At 51.9% G+C, this 17,611-nt stretch overlaps 1 protein-coding gene across 4 annotated transcripts in view; it reads right to left on the bottom strand.

Annotated features, from left to right (window-relative positions):
- TBX5 (T-box 5) overlaps positions 1-17,488 on the bottom strand; it is a 49,388-nt gene extending 31,900 nt beyond the window's left edge. The window contains exons 1-6 of one of the 4 annotated variants that reach the window (XM_012663435.1): positions 16,863-17,488; positions 12,748-12,932; positions 10,943-11,037; positions 8,674-8,793; positions 7,701-7,848; positions 3,963-4,115 (exon numbers count right to left, since the gene is read on the bottom strand). In XM_012663435.1, coding sequence (XP_012518889.1) covers positions 3,963-4,115; positions 7,701-7,848; positions 8,674-8,793; positions 10,943-11,037; positions 12,748-12,894 — 663 coding nt within the window. In that variant the 5' untranslated portion in view covers positions 12,895-12,932; positions 16,863-17,488. Of the gene's footprint in view, positions 1-3,962; positions 4,116-7,700; positions 7,849-8,673; positions 8,794-10,942; positions 11,038-12,747; positions 12,940-14,621; positions 15,201-16,862 lie in introns of those variants that run through there. The other 3 variants (XM_012663436.1, XM_012663438.1, XM_012663437.1) reach the window with 3 other exon arrangements.
- Positions 17,489-17,611: the final 123 nt, after the last annotated feature.

Raw genomic sequence — 17,611 nt, forward strand, 5'->3', positions numbered from 1 at the left:
TTTTTAACACCTAAATATTTCTAGGGATTGCCCCGGGAGTTGCTGACAACCGCAGTGAAAACTTTACAAAAACGTGTTTCACGGAATGAACGTCACTGGGGAAGATTTGAGTTTTTAAATATCTTTTTCAAGCTGTCAACCATCTGGGGAAATAACTCCCAAATCCAGCTTAGGATCACAGCTGGGCTGAAGAAATATGTCTAGTCATTAGGAGCCCTGTGGTATATAGGTATGTGACTGCAGTCTAAGAAATGAACCCCTCGCCACATACCTACCTCCACCTGGTACCTGCCTCCAAGTGGAGAAGGATCGTTCCGAAGTCACTGAGCCCTTTGACCAAAGAAACGGTGGCTCTTATTTTCCCAAATTGTCCTAGCAATTTAATCACATGGACTGCTTTCCTTTCCCTGCTCATTTATCCAAAGCAAAATGGCTAGACAAATAGTCCTTGGATTGATGACATGATCAGGGAATCAGCCAACTAAACCACAAAGACTAACATTTGCAGTTGTTTTTCAACCACAGTAATAATGACTTATTTAAAAACTCAGTCTTTCAGGTTCTAAAATAGCCAGGAAAGGAGTTATAGTGGGTAGGCAAAGAGTTTTCTGGAGTGTGCATTTTGGAGGGAGATGCCCTGTGAGTAAACGAATCAGTTAAGTAGTCAATCAATGATCCAATCAATCATTACTAGCACACTGTGCCAGGCCCTACCCTACACACTTTCCATAGGTTATGTCATTTCATCCTCATAATGACCCTATGAGGTGAGTTCTTTTATTATCCCCATTTTACAGATGGGGAAATGAAGTTACGTCATGTGCCCAAAGTCAAACGGATTTGAACTTGAGCAGTCTGCCTCCAGAGTCCACGCCTTAACCCTATTCCATGGTGAGTAAGAGCTCAGCTGGCTTCTACGCATGAAGTCAGAAGTCTCAACACTCCGTCCAGGTGGGACAATAAAGTATCAAGACTGAGTCCACAAATCACATGCAACCCTGGCCTGCTTATTTAAATCACACATCATATATCCATGCAGGAAAGGTTTGCAAGGGCCCTGAACTTCACTGGGAAATCGTACTGCTTTGGGCTTGCTCCTGACAAAGAAACTAGATGCCTTCAGTATACTACAAGTGAGACGTGGGAGAGGGTAACAGAAAGCTGTCTCCTGTGAAATCCCTCTTCTGGGTGTCAAGGACCCCGTCAGCCTGGCTAAACAGACTACGTACAGCTCGTCTGGGATCCCTGACCCAACCAATAAAGAAAAAAAAAATAGAAGTTTCTGTGTGCAAACCCTTTGTGTGGTCACCAAGTACACATATATCCAAATGTGTATTTAGAGACACACATTTTTAGATCCGTGAACATTCAGACACGTGATTCCTTAGATTGTACTAAAAAATCACACATGCACACTCATCAGGCTGGCACAAATTCACGCACATAGATCACAACATGTATGCATTGGAGAATAAATTTGCTTTAAAATAGAAATTTGGGGGGTATCGGGTGTAACCTGAAGTTATGGTGATAGTTTCGTAGATACATACATATGTCAAATTTATCAAATTGCATTCTTCAAATATTGCAGTTTATTGTGTGAGACTTATGCCCCCATAAAGCTAAAAACAAAGAGAGAGAAGGAGTGAGAGAGAGAGAGAGAGAGAGAGGGAGAGTGTTTCCCCAGACCTCTCCGCATCTGATGGGTCCCCAAGTCATTACTACAAAGAACTTAGGAATTTCCCCCGAAGAACCCTGAGCACCCACTGGGCATTTTGGCAGGTCGCTTTTATATGTCCACCCCTTACTGTCCTTCCTGTATGAAACTGGGCTTTTGGGGGGGAAAGAAAAAAAAAAGAGCTGACATATTTTTGGACCCTCTGTCAGGTCTGGGAGTCTATCAGCATATATATAGGGAGAGAGAGAGAGAGAGAGGATTGAGCTTTCTTACTGCTATTTTTTCCATTTTTTTTTCCTGCGACTGTCACTACAAAGTTGAACACAGGTTTACAGCAGCCATCAAGGAAACCAGTTTCAAGGAGCCAGACTCAAATTAGCCTAAAATAGTTTTGCAACTTTCAGGGCATTTGACCTTCACTGTTTTGCTCTTGCTGGTTCAACAAGCTGGGGGAACTCAGAAAATTCCTCCTTCCCCTTTAAAACATCACTGTGTTCTGAGGGAAGAAAGCTCTCTCTAGACCTGGGTTCCAAGACAGGCCTTGCAGCCTGGAGAGGACCATCCATCACAGCTTGGCCCGGACACAGACAACCTGGATTTGGAGATAACCCAAGGCATTTTGTAACAGCCCTGGCCTCAGTGGGGCGTCATCTGCCAACCTAGCCTGCACTGCCATGACCTTCGCAGGGTGACTGGAGGATTTAGGGTGCAAAGCCTGCCTCTTGTCTTTCTCTGGCCTCTCCTGTGAGGCGGCACAGCCCCTGCGAGACGCTTGCTAGTGGGAACAGGAGCTATGAAGGGGGAGGGGTGCCACCATCCCCACATCCATCTAGGTAGGTTGCAGATCCCATGAGGACCCCCCTACGCTGCCCTCCCACCGCCATCTAACCCCAAATCACGGCTTACGACTCCAACACCTATTGCTTGCCCCTCTGATTCCAGATCTTTTCATAACAAGGCTTAGGAAACATTAAATCCCTCCCTCCACCCACAATCAAATGAATCCACATGCACTCAGGTATCCAGAGAACAGAGGTGAAATGTGACAAGTCAAGACAAGCTCTTTCTCCAGGGGAAAAATAGAAGATGTTCCCACCCAATCTGTGGTTATGGGTGGCCTGCTCCAATGTCATTGTCAAACTTTGAAATGCCAAAATCAGGGCCTGGATTCTGAACAACGTGGACTGACGTTCACACAATCCATCGGGCACCGTCCCACCTCTACACCAAACTGCAGCCACCTTCTCCCAAAAAACGCGTGTGCTCTGTACGCTCCACGGCTCCCCTCCCCAGGCTGCAGGCTGACATCTAAGTCTCGGGACAGCCAGCAGCACAGGTTACTCCGTTTTTTTGGTGTGGTTTTTTTTTTTTTTTTTTTTTTTTGAGACAGAGTCTCACTGTGTTGCCCGGGCTAGAGTGCCATGGCATCATCTTAGCTCACAGCAACCTCAAACTCCTGGGCTCAGCGATCCTTCTGCCTCAGCCTCCCGAGCAGCTGGGACTACAGGCATGCGCCACCATGCCCGGCTAATTTTTTCTATATATTTTTAGTTGTCTGATTAATTTCTTTCTATTTTTAGTAGAGATGGGGTCTCACTCTTGCTCAGGCTGGTTTCGAACTCCTGAGCTCAAACAATCCTCCCGCCTCAGCCTCCCAGAGTGCTAGGATTACAGGCCACCGTGCCCGGCCCCGTTTTTGCTTTAACAAGGCCAATCTTGCTTGAGAATGTGGTCTGGGGTCAGCAGTTGCTGAAACAATTGGGAAGGCATCCAGAAAGTCCAATCCCAAGGTTTCCAGCAACTTTGCCACCAGCTGAGATACATCTAAAAGGCACGGTGGAGGAAAGGAGGAAACTGATCCCAACAGAAAAGGTGGCCTCACAAAGGGTGGCCCCAGGCTCCCACCCAAGAGCACAGAGCCATGCAATAAAGTGACTTGTCTTTTCACTAAGCATTTCGTGAGTTCCATGGGCATTGCCTTCTTGTGGCATTTGAGTGTGTGGCCATCTTTGGTTTGGCAAGTTTGTTTCTAACTGGTGGGTGTGCATATGTGTGGTTGTGACGGTAGTGCCAAGTCCATGAATTAGCACAAATAGCTGTAATCCTTAGGCTACAGCTTTGGTCCCCGCCCCAGTACCCTGGGGTAAAAGTTAATGCCCATTATTTGCTAACTATTGGAAGAACCAGGCCACCCTTAAAGCATGACATTCCAGTAGGAAACCCCTGCAGATCCATGCAAAAGAGCAGGCAGCCCCAGGCACTGGTTCCTGGGTGTGGGGCTTACCTTGTGGTTCTGGTAGGAAGTGACCGCAATAAACGCCGTCTCCGGAAAGACGTGGGTGCAGAACGCCGTATTTTTTGAACCAAATCCATTATTTTCATCCGCTTTCACGATGTGTAATCTGGGCTGGTATTTGTGCATGGAATTTAGAATAATCTAAAAATAATAAAGAAAATGAGATTGTAGGAAAATCAAAACTCCCTTTGTTTCCAGATAAAACCCCGCTCCCCACCCCCCAAATTAGCCTCATTACATAGGCTCTCTCGGAAAAACAGATTTTTTTTTCTCCTGTTTTGAAAAGGAGCCAGTGATTTCATTAAAAAGAAACATTTCAAAAATGACAATTTCCAACCCGAAAAAGCCAGGGTAATATTCCAGGAATCTACCCAAGGCACACAGGGCAATAAATCAGAAATCTTAATAAAGTTTGCTTAATAAATTAACTCCCTGCGTAGGGCATTTCCCGCCCCCAACAGGAGCTGAGCAAGTTGGGAGCAAGGAGTCTGGGGGAATCCTGGGTGGCAATTTTGGAAGGGGGGGGGCGGAGAGAAACAAACAAATAAATAAACACACAAATAACTCTGCACCCCCCCAAAAAAAACAACCTCTAAGGGATGCAAGGTAAGAGACTAAATATTTGCAGAACTGGGAGAAAAATCACCAGTTCATCGCACTGCCTTTTTCAGAGACTTTGGGTGTGTGAACAACCTCAAATCTTGGCTCTTTGTTTGAAGAACAAGCAAAGTGGAGTTCGTGAAAAAAAGAGGATGTGAGGAGGGCGTCTGGCTTCAAAGGATGGGGAGATGATGTGGGGAGGAAGCGCCCCCCAACTCCACCCCTCAAAGAAGGGGCTGTTTTCCCTCCTGGAGGCTCCCTTTCCCCAACTTTACCAACATTTCTGGAGTCACAAGCAGAATTATCTACAGGCTTGGCCCCAGACGGAGCTGCTACGTCTGCTTTTTTGGGAATAATCTCTTTCTCCTTCCTTCCTATCTTCCCCGTGTTAGGGGGGCTCCCAGGGACAAGTGGGGTCCGTAGCCGTGCTGTTATTCTTACAACTCCCAGTATCATTTCTAGGGGGAGGACCTCCAGCCTGCACTTCCCTGCTGGAGCCAGGACTAGGCACAGGAAAAGTGGGGTTGTTGTTCTGATGACGGCTGGGTTTTGATGCTCCCGGGCGGCGGTGAACGCTAATATTTACCAAAACGCTCCTATACTCGCGCACCGAATGGGGGGAATCGCCGCATTTAACGTCCTGAAAGTCTGGCCTGCTTTTTCCCCACGACCGAGACCTGGAGTGGCCGAGGTTGTCTCGGTGTCTTTGATTATTTGCATTGATGACCCTGGAGCAGGACTCTGGGACCGACCCTGGAGACCCGATGGGGGAGGGGAGCGCTGCTGGGCCGGGGGAGGGGCGAGCAGCTCGCGGCCCAGGGGCTGCCCGACCCGGGCGCGCGGCTCTAATCTCAGGCCGCCGTGGCCCGGCCGATAGCGACGCCGACCGGGGCGGCGTGGCGACAGAGAGACGCAGCGGGGCCCCGCCGGCCGCCACAGCCCCCGGCCGGCGCGGCCATCGTCCCGGCTTAGCCAAATTGCTTTGACGGCTGGGGACAGTGTGGAGACATCAGCGCGAGGGCGATCTAATGGCTCCTAATTTCATTAGGGCGGCTCTGGATTAAAAATCCGGAGTTTGGGGTGGAAACGCGTAGCAGCAGTCGGGCAGTTCAAAGCAGCTCCAAGCACCTGAAACTCGCGGGGGTGCTCCGAATTTGGTGGCAGGGCTGCGCGCCATCCACCCCAGGGCAACCCCGAAGGCACGCGCGGAGGAGCAAAGGCGAGGAGACGAAGTGAGGCTGGGCACAGTCCCACTCTCCAGCACCAAGGTCCCACCCCCAGAAGGAAGCCAGCAGAGAGACGCATACGGGACCTTTACGAATGGTCCTGTTTCCTCCTGGTGCTTCAACCCCAGTTGTTGGGTACCAGCCGATACACCCCAAACACTGGTCAGCCCACGCCCAGGAAAGCGCCCGCACCAGCTGGGAAACACAAGCCAGAGGGACGCTGTGGGCAAAACACCGTGTTTGCACAGAAAGGAGACTCCAAATTTTCCCTAGGAATGCTTCTTGCACCCTCCCAGCGGCACAGAAAGAGAATGGGACTTTCTCCTCTCGGGCCAACATTCCATCTCCTTGCCACCCACACATTGAAAGTTGAAAGCAGAATTAAGCCATCAGTGGAGGACCCTGAGGTCCTCTTCCCACCCCAGATCCCCCGTGGGTTCAGTGCTTCAGCCCTGAGGCCTCAGGGGAGCAGATTTCTCATTGGAACCTTCACGAACCATCCTTCCTCTTCGCCAAATCCATTCCCACCCGGTCCCTTCCTCACCCTAAATGGGGGATCATGTGTCTATTTGTTGCTTCTCTGTGGAGCGATCTGGCAGAACAGGGAACTACTTCTGGAATTAGAGAGAAATACCCTCAAATCTCTGTTCCCAAATACCCTGGGCAAGTCACCTCCCCTCCCCTGGACTCTTTTTCACAAAGGCTGTACCTTGCTGTCCCCCTCTCAGGCTACCATGAAGATCAAAGGCAACGAACGAGGTCACTTGTACTGAGGAATCATTGAGCTAACGTTTCTAAAGGCTGAATTCAGAGACTATGTTCTGTTCTGGCGATTAATTATTTCCGACAAAAAGATTCAAGGACATTTTCCCAAAAATCCAAAAATCAGTGTTTTGTTCTTTGTTTTTCTTTGGGGCAGAGGAGTGATGGCCTCCTGAGAATCCACGAAAAGCTACACATTTTCTTTGGGGGGGGGGGTGGAGGGTGCTGCATATTTGAAATCCTGTGTTGTGCATTCGAATCCAACAGGCTAGGAGCCTGGTTTAGGTTTGCTTGCTCTGGATGCGGGGGTGGGGAGGGAGAAGGCTGGATGTTGGGAAAAATAAATCTGCTCAAGAGTATCAAGCTAAAGGGGACAGTGGCACTAGAGCTCTCCTCTTGTGGGTTCACTCCCCATCGGTAAAAGAGGGGGCAGGTGACTTGGGCTCTCTCTCCCTCCCACCTGGGACATCCCAATAATAAGGCAAGGTTGGAAAGGGGATAGGGAAGGTAAATGGCTCCTACAGTGGTCCCTGTGAGGTGTGTGCCGGATACCTGCTCAGCTAGAGGTCCATGTTTTCTGCAAGACTGAAACAGCCTCCCACCCCTAGCCGGGAACTGGGTTCACTGGCCTCAGTGTCCAGGCCTGGAATGAGCAGCTTCAGTCACTCTCCATCCCTGTCCCTCAGCAAAGACAGAGGGTCAGGTGCGGCAGCCAGGATGCAGCCCGGGCAGGAGAACCAGGGGCCCTACCTCCTGCCACCAGGGAAAGACGGACCCAGAGCTGGGGAGAGTTGAGCGCAGGGAGGACGGCAGGGCTGCAGAGGGCAGACATCTGAATAGGAGAATAGTGGAGACCAAGGAAGACATAGTAAGAAGAAAAAGAAAGCAAAGGGAAAGCCGAGTGAGAAGGTGAGAGAAATAAGAGAAAAGGAAAGAGAGAAGAGATGAGAAAGGGGGAAAAATAGGAAGAGGAAGGAAGTTCGGATCAAGAAAGTAGAGGAGGAAAGAGACCAAAAGGGGAAGAAAACGGAGCAAAAAAAACCAAGGAGAAGCACGTGGGCACAAGGAGTGAGGAGAAGGGAGACAGAGGAGAGAGGACAAGAGGGAGAAGGCGCGGACTCGAGGGTGCGGTACTCACATGCCCGAATGGGTCCAGGTGGTTGTTGGTGAGCTTGAGTTTCTGGAAGGAGACCAGCTGCCGCATCCAATGCGCCCCGGTGGCTGGGGAGTCCGGGTGCACGTAGAGGCGGCCGGGCATGGCAGGCTCCGCTTTGCCCGTCACAGACCTAGACCAAGGAGAGGCGTGACCGGAGGCTCCGCGAGGCCCAGAGGTAGCGCGCGGAGGTGTGATCCATCGGTTCACCCACCAGCTGAGGGTTGCTGAGCTGGGAATGATCTGGAAATGGCCTGATCCTCCAGTCTTCCCTAGGAATCTGCAATCCCAGCTACCCCAGAGTGCCTGGCACCAGGGTCCAGGCAACGCCCCAGCCCCATCTCTTTCTTCTTTCACCTATTCCTCCCCCAGTGCCAGGGCCACCTGGGGCCCAGTAGCCTCTCGCTGCCCACGAACAATAGTCTGGTTTCTGAAGGTCTGGATGTGCAAAGAGCCTTGAAAAGTCCTTGAGGGCTTTCAGAGGGGGTTTCCTCTTCAGACCTCTGCACTGTTGGCAACCGTGGCTGCAATCCACCCGAGGAATGGGCCTCTCCTCTCTTGCCCCTTTAACGCAAATACCATGGGCAGACTTTGCAATTTCATAAAAGCCATGTTCAAAGCAGGTAACTCATAAAAAATAACTGTAAATGGTTTTATGTCCCCAGAAATAACTCCAGCATTTGGTAACAATACCCCTTTTAAAAATCCACAACCCGTGGGTGCAGCAATAGATACAGGCACCTCGGTTCCTCTGAGCCTTAGTTTTCTCATCTATAAGATGGGAGCAAATAGCTGCTGTTTCTTCCTCTCAGGGCGGCCAGCAGGAAGCAATGCAATAGGCACACAGAAGCCTCTAGCACACAGTAGGAGTTCAAAAAATGTTTATTGGTTCCATTTTGGGGTGAGGGTTCCAATTTCCTCCCTCCCCTCTCCACCTGCCACTCCAGTGCCTACCTACCATTTATTATCTGCAAACTTGTATCTGTGGTCGTCTGCGGGAACAATGTCCATGAGGAGAATGTATTTCGTTTTGGGATTAAGGCCGGTCACCTTCACTTTGTAACTGGGAAACATCCGCCTAGGACAGAGGGACAGGACGAGAGAGGCGGGCGGGAATCAGTGCCAATATTTTGAAGACAGTGTTCACAGATTCTAAGGGCAGAAACGATTCTTTGAGAAAGGTGGAGGAGAAAACTGGCCCCGCTCCGGCCTCACCAAGATCCATCCCGGGATTCCCTTGAAGTTGCAAGGAGCAGAACCGCCAAGGGAGGAGAAAGCTGCAGGCGGCAGCCGTAGGTATCCCAGGAGGAAAACGGAAAGCAGGAGCCCTGTACTTCTAGAGAACTGCTTTCAAAGAAGCCTGAAAGGGACCCCCATTTCAACTCTCTCTAAGTGCTCTTTCCTGAGCCAGACACCTACTATTTTAGGGGAGCGGAGGCTTCTTAGGTACAAAGCTAGCCGCCCCCTCTGTCCAGCCAGGTGCTTCCGCCTGTCCTCCCAGCGCAGCGGCGTCACGTGTACACGAAGGTGTGTGCGCCCTGGGGATGCGCAGGTGTGGGTGCACACGCTCTTCCTGCCCTGGCTTTGGTCCTCTGTCCCCAGAAATGGGAAGCCGCGGTTCCCAGTATACCTCCGTCGGTAATTTCTGACAAAGGTCTCTAGTAGGCGTTTATTCCTAAATTTTGCACAACTTCTCCAAGGCGCTTCTTTCAAGGAAGAAGCTAAACTCCTTGGGCCTCAGCAAAGAAATTCCAAACCCATCCGGATTTGGTTTCAGAAAGAGCTGGGGCCCCGAACTAGCATCTGGTCGTTAGACAGCCGACGGCGCGGAACTGCGCTGTCCCGGCTACCTCTCCGCGCCCTGGCGCACTCGGAATTCCCATTCCGCTGCTGAGAAGCACGCCCCCGAAAGCAAAGGTTCTCAAGGTTGGCCTGGGGCGAAAGGACACGTTGCTGGATCTTGGCTCGCCCAGCGATGGCCGGAAGGGGTGAATGGAGGTCTCTCCTTTCTAGCCACCAAGCCGAAGCCTTGCGGTGTTTATCTGCCTGAGCGAGCGCGCCTGGAGGCGGAGGCGCAGGAGACTTCGCAGGCCTTTTATAGTTAAATCCTCTCGGCTCGGGCTGGGGGGAAAAAGGAGCCGGGCGGTGTCTTTCCTTCCTGGGGGAATGGGAAGAGGACGGCAGTTCGTTGGTATAAACAGAACGCGCCTCCTAGTTCACTCAGGCCGAGCGGGGAGCAGACATTGTTTAATTTTAAATAATAATAAATGTCACTGTTGTCAGTTTATGGAGGGAGGCTTCAGCTGGAGAACCGGGGGCGTCTGGAGAGGCGGCTCTACCCTCCCCCTTCACACAGTCGGTGGCTCGGGCCTACCGGCCTCTGGCTTCACACCGCGCCGGCTCCGGGCAGCCCCGGGCTTTGGGCGCTTCAGGACGCGGAGGACCAGTGTGCAGCACCGGTAGGGACGCGGCGACGCCTGGGCACGCGCGCGCGCCCCGAAACACGGCTCTGCGCCACTCTCCCACTCCTCCCCCAGAAGTCTAGCATTTCTAGCTCAACCTCCGCGAGCTTTTAAGAGAAACTCTAGGGCCAGTGTCTTGGCGAAGCTGCCATGTTTATCGGTGTCTGTATATAGAGCCCGGCCGAGCCCCGGTTGAGTTTCAAAGGCTTCGCCTGCTTTCTATAAACAATGAAAGAGGTAGCGAATACATTCAACCGATTCAGAGTTTGGCAATCGGGTGGGACCCTGGAGCCACTCCAAGGTCAGAGACTGTGGGGATGGGGGTGGGGGCGAGGAATCCAGTCCGAGCCCTATGAAACCCAAAGCCCTTCTCGAATCTGTTTTCTCTGCGCTTCTCTGTCTTCCCTTTCTCTCTTCTCCCTCTTCCCTCTTTCTCCCATTACTAATCCGTCCAGATAGCACGGCCTCCCAGGCTCTTTAGTCTTTTATATACGAGGTGGAAGAAATGCCCAGTTTCCGGAGTCGAACATTTGGAGTATTCCCCTCACCCTGCCCGCGATCAATGGAAGAATTCTCCCTGTGCCTCTGTAACCAGAATCGGGTCAAACAAAATATATCCCTCTCTGTCTTTCTCTCTCTCCTTTATTCTATTCTCTTCTTTCTCTCTGTCCTTGCCCCTTCTCTCTTCTCGCCCAAGCCACCTTTTTTCTTCTTCGCCTCTCCCACGGTTTCCCTGTGCTCCTCCTGCACCACTAACCACCTCACCTTCCAGCCTTGGTGATGATCATCTCCGTGCCCACTTCATGGAATTTCAGCCACAGTTCTCTTTCATGGAGAAACACCTTGATTCCTTCCATGCCCTGCAGGAAGGAGAGAAAAGTCACAATGAGCCCTGGCAGCAGTGGGCATTCCTTCCCCAAACTTCCGCCAAAATGCAGAGACAGCTCCGCCTGCCCCCTGGAGCCTCTGGAGCTCAGATGCGCAAAGTGCCCCAGCCCACTGCAGAGTTATCTGGGCTCTGGAGCATCCAACAGCCTCTGCACAGGACTCCCTGTGTAGGCTCGGTTCCACAGGAGGTTTCTGACAACCACCGAACGATCGCCACCAGTGCAAGGCTACGGAATAATCGCCAATCATTGGGGTGTCCCCGAATGCCAGTGGGGAGGACCAGACTGAGAAAACACGGGGCCAATTTCAATCCACTTTAGACAAGATATAGTCAAAAAAAAAAAAAAAAGAACTCAATCGAGAAAATCCCACTCAGGATACTCTTATGTAGACATCCAGATGCTCACATGCAAAACACACGGATGTGCAAATACTGTACGTGCTAACTTACGCTTGACCGTGACGGGTGCAAATATGAACATGTATGACATTTGAAACTCAAAAATGTTTATATTAACATACGCTTTCATAGATCAGAACAAAAATTAATTGACTCTCAGTGTCTGTATTAGTAAACTTTTCTAGCTCTCCCTGCATCCACCTCTGTTATCTTTGAGCTATTTTGATTATGGGGCAGGGCTGAAGCCATTTAACATTTCTGCTTTCAGCTAAGTTATTTTACAGAAACGATGCAAAAAGAAATTATATACCAAGCCTTCATTTTGAAATAATTTGTAATGTCTAGAAAGTGGATTTGCTTTTTCTTAAAAGAAAAAAAAATTTCTGTAAGTTTCCCAAACTGTGCTGATGTTCTCTGCTTCTATACAAATATATGCACGTTTTCCTGAAACGTGAAGGCAGAGGAGAGCAGTTATGAAAAAGCCAAGAAGGACATCGAAATCCCAAGGAAGGGTTTTAGCTAAGTGCATGTATCTTTTCTGGTCAAGGCACCCGGCTCCGCGCCATCTGACACCTATTTAAAAATGATCTGAGTCTACCAGGGCCTCCTTGAGCACCCAGTGCGCCCGGGTTTAGGGCACAGCAGAGCGCAAGGTGAGGCTCCTCCCTCTGCTCAGGCCCAGCTGGTAGCCAGGCGAGCCCGGGCCGGGCCGTGGTGCCCTCCCAGCCCAGCCCTGCGCTCCCAGCGGCCGGCGAGGGCGCGCCAGCCCGCCAGGCCCCGACTGCAAGACAAATGGTGCGGCGCCCGGGTCTAGGCGGCTGCGCGGAGGAGGCAGGCGGAGGCGAAGGCTACGGAAGATCTGAAGAGGGGTCAAGCCATCGCTCATGCTGGCCTGAAGCGGCCGCTGACCCGGCCCTTATTAAGACGCTCGGGTCCCATTCTACACCTCCTGCAGTAGGAAAGGAATTATTTGAGCATTAGCTGACCCCAAACAGCCAGATAATTGAGGTTTCGCTAACAATTTAAATAAATTTCAAAAATCCTCTGGCCATAAAGATAATCGTCACAATAAGGTGTCTGGGAATATACTGGCACTGGGGGAAACGGGTCAGGGAAAGGTGGGGTTCAATGAGAATAAAAAGAAAAAGGAGAAAATAATGGACAGTGGGCTCTTTTTTTTTCTTTTTCCTTTGCTTTTCTTTCTTTCTTTTTTTTTTTTTTCCTGCTCCCAGAACGTTGGCTTTGGTCTCTGCAAGGGAGGCCCCCCAAGAGCTGTTCTTACCTGCTGGGTGAAGGCGGCCTGCGGGGACGACGGAGACTTGCTGGGGGCCCCTAGCGCACTCTCTGGTTTTGAATCGCAGGGCAAGTCTTTTGAGTCTGGCTCCAGAGGCGTGTGTGCCAGGCCAAAGCCCTCGTCTGCGTCAGCCATGGTGCACCCGGGGCCCTGTGCCCGCGCCAGGTTCTGCTCTGAAGAGGAGAAGGGGAGAGAGAGAGAGAGAGGAGGAGGAAGAAGAAGAGGAGGAGGAAGAAGAAGAGGAGGAGGGTTGGAGAGCTTAGTTCTGAGAGGGAGCAGTTTCACCCCCAGTTTCCAGCTACCAGCACCTTCCTTCCCAAATGAAGGAGGCCGCAGAAGGTCCTGTTATTATTATCATTACTATTACTTTACGACCACACCAACCTCTTGCAAAAGACCCCACTCAGACCTTCGGGAGGTGAGGCCCGCATCTCCCCTGTGCAGGCTCTCCCCGATAAGCAACCTGCCAGTCAAATTTGTCTGGACTTCTGGAAGAGCCAATAAAGATAAGGCGTCGGTATTTTTGGAAGCCATTGGGTAGGAACCAAAAACAAAACAAAACAAAAACCCAGTGTCCTTTTGAGAATTTCTTTTTGTCAAATTACAGAAGGCCATCAGAGCTCTTTTTCTTAAACCTCACAAGCGGAATCATTCCCTGCAACAGGCCAAATGTTTGCAATAACCCGCCTCTTGCAAAATCAAATAGGAGGAGAAGGACGTGCAGATGGACACACTAGATTCAAAAGAGAATTCATGTGCATCTTTTATCGGTTATAAGGCTTAAAATTAAAAGCCCTTTAAAATTAAAAGTCCTTTCCTTCAATCTTAAGCAAGTTCGCTAAAAAATAAAAATAGACAAACAGAAGAAGAGACGAGCAAAGCCACCGCGCAGCAGTTCTGAGCGAGGTGCGGGGCTGGGTGCCCCTCCCCAAGCGCTCTGCTGCCGCTGGGGTGGCTGGCGGGCATTTTGTCGAGAGGCCAGGCCGAGGGGAGCTTCTCTGAGCTTCAGCCAGGCCGGACTCGCTGAAACTGCAGGCCCAGGCTTGGGGTTGGAGAGGACAAAACCAGTCTCAGATAAATCCTAGGCTACAGGCATTGAACAGGCTGCCCGGGTCCCCCGCCGAGCGTAGAACCACCCAGCTTTGCAGGCTAGGAGGTTGGAACATGCAAAGTAACAGCTGCAGAACTGTTCAAGCCCGGATGAGCCTGTCTCCTGCTCTCTGATCTCCTCCCAGTCTCCTCTACGTTTTCATGCAAGGATTCCCCCACCCTCCAAAAAAATAACCCGGAAAGACTTTAAGAAGGGGGCACGAGCGGTGGCCCTCAAAATCGTAGCAGCCGCTTAAGGGAAAGGCTGGATCCCACTCTGGTCTGTAGTGGCTGAAGATCGAGAAATGGGGCCAAAGAGAACGACAGCTTCTGAGGCCTGACTCCCAAGCAGCTTCCTTCATGTCGCCCTTGGGATTTCGGGAGGCAGTGATGGGAACCCCGCAGCCTGCTCACCACAAAAGAAAGCAGGGCTGGCGCCCCCGACATGCTCTCATTCACTGCCGGCCACCGGGAGAATCCCACCCCGCGCCCTCACCGGGCTCCTGAGGAGCTCTGGGCTGGCGCAGGCGAACAAGATGCGCTTTGACAGAACCAGGCCGTGCGCCCTGCAAACCTCAACGCCGCTTCCCCAGCCGCGGCAGCCTTCCGGGCTCCACTTGCTGGGGAGCTCCGGGCCGCGCAAAAGCGCTGCAAGCCGCAAGCAGGGCTCTGCAGACGCTAGGCGAGGATGCAGTCCGCCATTCGCGCCGCCCGCGCCGGCTCGCCTAGCCGCCTCCCGCCGCAGCCTCCCCGGCCTTCCGCGGGCCGGTTACCTCGCTCGGCGAAGACGGTTCATTCACCACATCCCCTCTTCCTCCTAGCAGGGAAGCCGGCGGCCAGGCGGGGGTGCAGGCATGGTGGCTTCGGGCTTCATGCGGGGAACTTCTCGCCCGGGCTAGCAGCTACTGCTGCCTGCAAAGGCGCACCCACCGCTGGAGCCTCCGCGGCGACTGCCCACCTCCAACACACACCTCCTCCGCTTTGCGCGCCCTCTCCCTAAATATTTCCAAGTTGGCAGGCGCCAGGAGGGCTCCAAAGAACACAAAACAGCAGCCTCTGGGAGCACCGGCCACCATATAGTCTCAGTTCGCTGCTCTTCCTAGCACCCCCAGGGAGGGAAAGTAGGGACACAAGACCCAGCAGTGAGAATAGTCGAAGTCCTTTCGGAGAGCCGCTTTCGGGTTAAAGTTCCTGGATTTGAGGTAAGAGTCTCTCCCTCTCTCTCTCTCTCTTTCTCTCTCTCTCTCTTTCTCTCTCTCTCTCTCTCTCTCTGAAATACAAGCCAACTCAGCTGAGCAGTGACGTTAGGTTGCCTTGATGCTCACAAAGTACTGAAATCGCCTGTCCAACTAGCTCTGACTGCACGCTGCACCTCTCTCTCTCTCTCTCTCCCTGTCTCTTCCCCTCCCTCCCACCATCCCTTTCTCCCTCCCCCCCCACCTTTTCCACTAGATTTCCCGAACACTCAAATCACAACCCGACTCTCCACCCCAAACCTGCGATCACCCCCTCCTCTCCACCCTCTTCCCAACCTCCATCCATCTCTGCTTCTCTGAGCAAGCGGTGGCTGCAAAAAATCCTGTACAAATCATGGCAATGGCTGTCGGCTTCTACCCAGAACGTAATCTCGGTCGCTCAGGCCAGGCGGTGCCGAGAACCGAGTCTGAACGCACTAGGCATGCACACACCCGCCAGGGGCCTCTGCAGCCTCGGCGGCATTCTCTCTCCAACACTGACCTCCAGCCAGAGAGCTGCGTGACCCCGCCTGGCCGGCGCTCGCCGCCCTGACATCTCCCCTCACCCCCCACTCATCACCCCCACTCTCAACGACTCTGGGGTGAAGGCAGGGTGAAGGTGGGTCGGGATCCGGACTGAGATCAAAGATGCCAAGAAATCGCTGTGGGCCCCCACCCCCCACCCACTGGAGCCACCAGACCTCCCTTGCTCCAGGTGTACACAAGGCAGTGCCCAGTTTATTAAAATAATCAAACAGTCATTGGGGACTGGCTGGAGTCTTCAACTCCACTTGCTCCTCTCCCGGCCCTTCCCCTCTCTGAAATGCATTATTTTGAGGGTGGGTTGAAGAGGTCGATAAAAGCGTAAACACGGTCAGCAGGTCTCAGTTTGAGCAGACCCAGATTGGGATATCTGGGTATTGCTGCTTGGAAGAGATGTCAGGGGCCCCCTTCTGCTTCCCATCCTCGCCCCCTGTACCCCTTCTCCCTGATCTTTCCTGGGATTATGACTAGAGACTTGGGCCTGCAAACCAAGGTCCGGAGAGATGGATGAAGGGAGGAGAAATGTCCCAGAGATCAGCAACCGGTATAACCCTCTGCCGCTATTCTGTTAAAACGCCAGGCCAAGTCATCCCTTGCAATATGCCAAAGTGGACTGTCCATCCCTAAATATGGAACAACAGGGGAGAAAACCAAACTACAGTTCTCACTCCACCTTCCAGGTTTGTTTTCAAACAGACCTTTGCCAAGTTGATTTATTTATTTGCAAAAACACCCTCACCCTCCAAGTCAGCTCAGAGGCCTTTGGGCTTGCTAACAAGGCGACCCCAGGTCGCAGACAAAAAAACAAATATGGCATCAGGATGAGCTTCAATCTCTACATCTCTGGGAGAAGGAAGGGGAAATCCAGAAAGACCTCTCCAATCCCTTTAAATTCTCTGAGATTTGTGGATAAAATTAATTCCCATAAATAATCTGCAAGCCCCTCCAGAGAGGGAGAATCTGGACTCCCCCAAGTAATAGCTGAGCCAGATTTGCTTAGTTCATTGAGTTCAGATGGGGAGGGACATAGAGCGAAACCGGGATTTTTAAACCTTTCAGAGAATCCATTCCGGCCTGCCAGGTGACACAGGGAGGTATTCTTATGTCTGCTCATGAAAAGTAGCAACACAGGGAGGGGGGTTCAGTAGGACCAAGATGGGGAGCAAAGGGGTGGTGGGCAGGGAAAGCGCAAAGACAAACTTGCTTCCCCCCTTAGTTCACCAGGACGACACTCACCTCCAAAAATCCCACCTCTTCTTTCCAGCGTAAAAGCCAGGAGGGCGCCTGGCTGGGGAGGAGGGTTCAGGTGAAGACTTTGGAAAGGAACCCCAAAAGAGACCCCTTAGGCCAGGCTCTCTTCCAGCCTCTGTCAAGAGGAGCGCCTCCCAGCTCGAAGTTGGTTTGTGGTCTCCAACAAATTAAATATTACTGTTTATTACCAGGCATACCCCAATAAAATAAAGAGGCAACCAGGCGATACGGACTATCTCACCAGCCGCTGCACCTATAGGACTTGGAGACGTCACGAGTCACGCAACCGGCCCGCGCGCTGTCACGCTCTACTGGGGGGTAGCGGCAAGGGAGGTTAATTTCTCTCGTCTTCGCCTATCCTTCCCGGGTCTGAGCAGCCACAAGTCCCGGACGCCTCGGCCTCCGGAATAAATAAAGAGAGAAACAAACCCAGCGCTCTCCCGGGAAATGGGGGTGGCGAACATAAGACACAAATAAAGCCAAGATAGATTTTCTTAGGAAGGGGGAAAGGAGGGAGCAGTTAGCGAGGCGAGGTGGCGGTCCACCCCAGACCTTGACTGGAAGGAAACCAAGTGGTTCCCGGGGGAACGAGGTCTCCTGCAGGAGGCATGGGATTCTTATTATTTAAAAATTATTTTTTTTCCTCCGAGGAGGAGCTCTTGGCAAATGAATATTGAGGCGCCGCTCTAACTGGTTTTGTTTGGGACTCGATAATTCAGTGCCCGCTTGCAGAT

This window comes from Propithecus coquereli, unplaced genomic scaffold (assembly GCF_000956105.1).
Source record: "Propithecus coquereli isolate 6110/MARCELLA unplaced genomic scaffold, Pcoq_1.0 Scaffold81, whole genome shotgun sequence".
In the NCBI taxonomy this organism is placed as follows: Eukaryota; Metazoa; Chordata; class Mammalia; order Primates; family Indriidae; genus Propithecus; species Propithecus coquereli.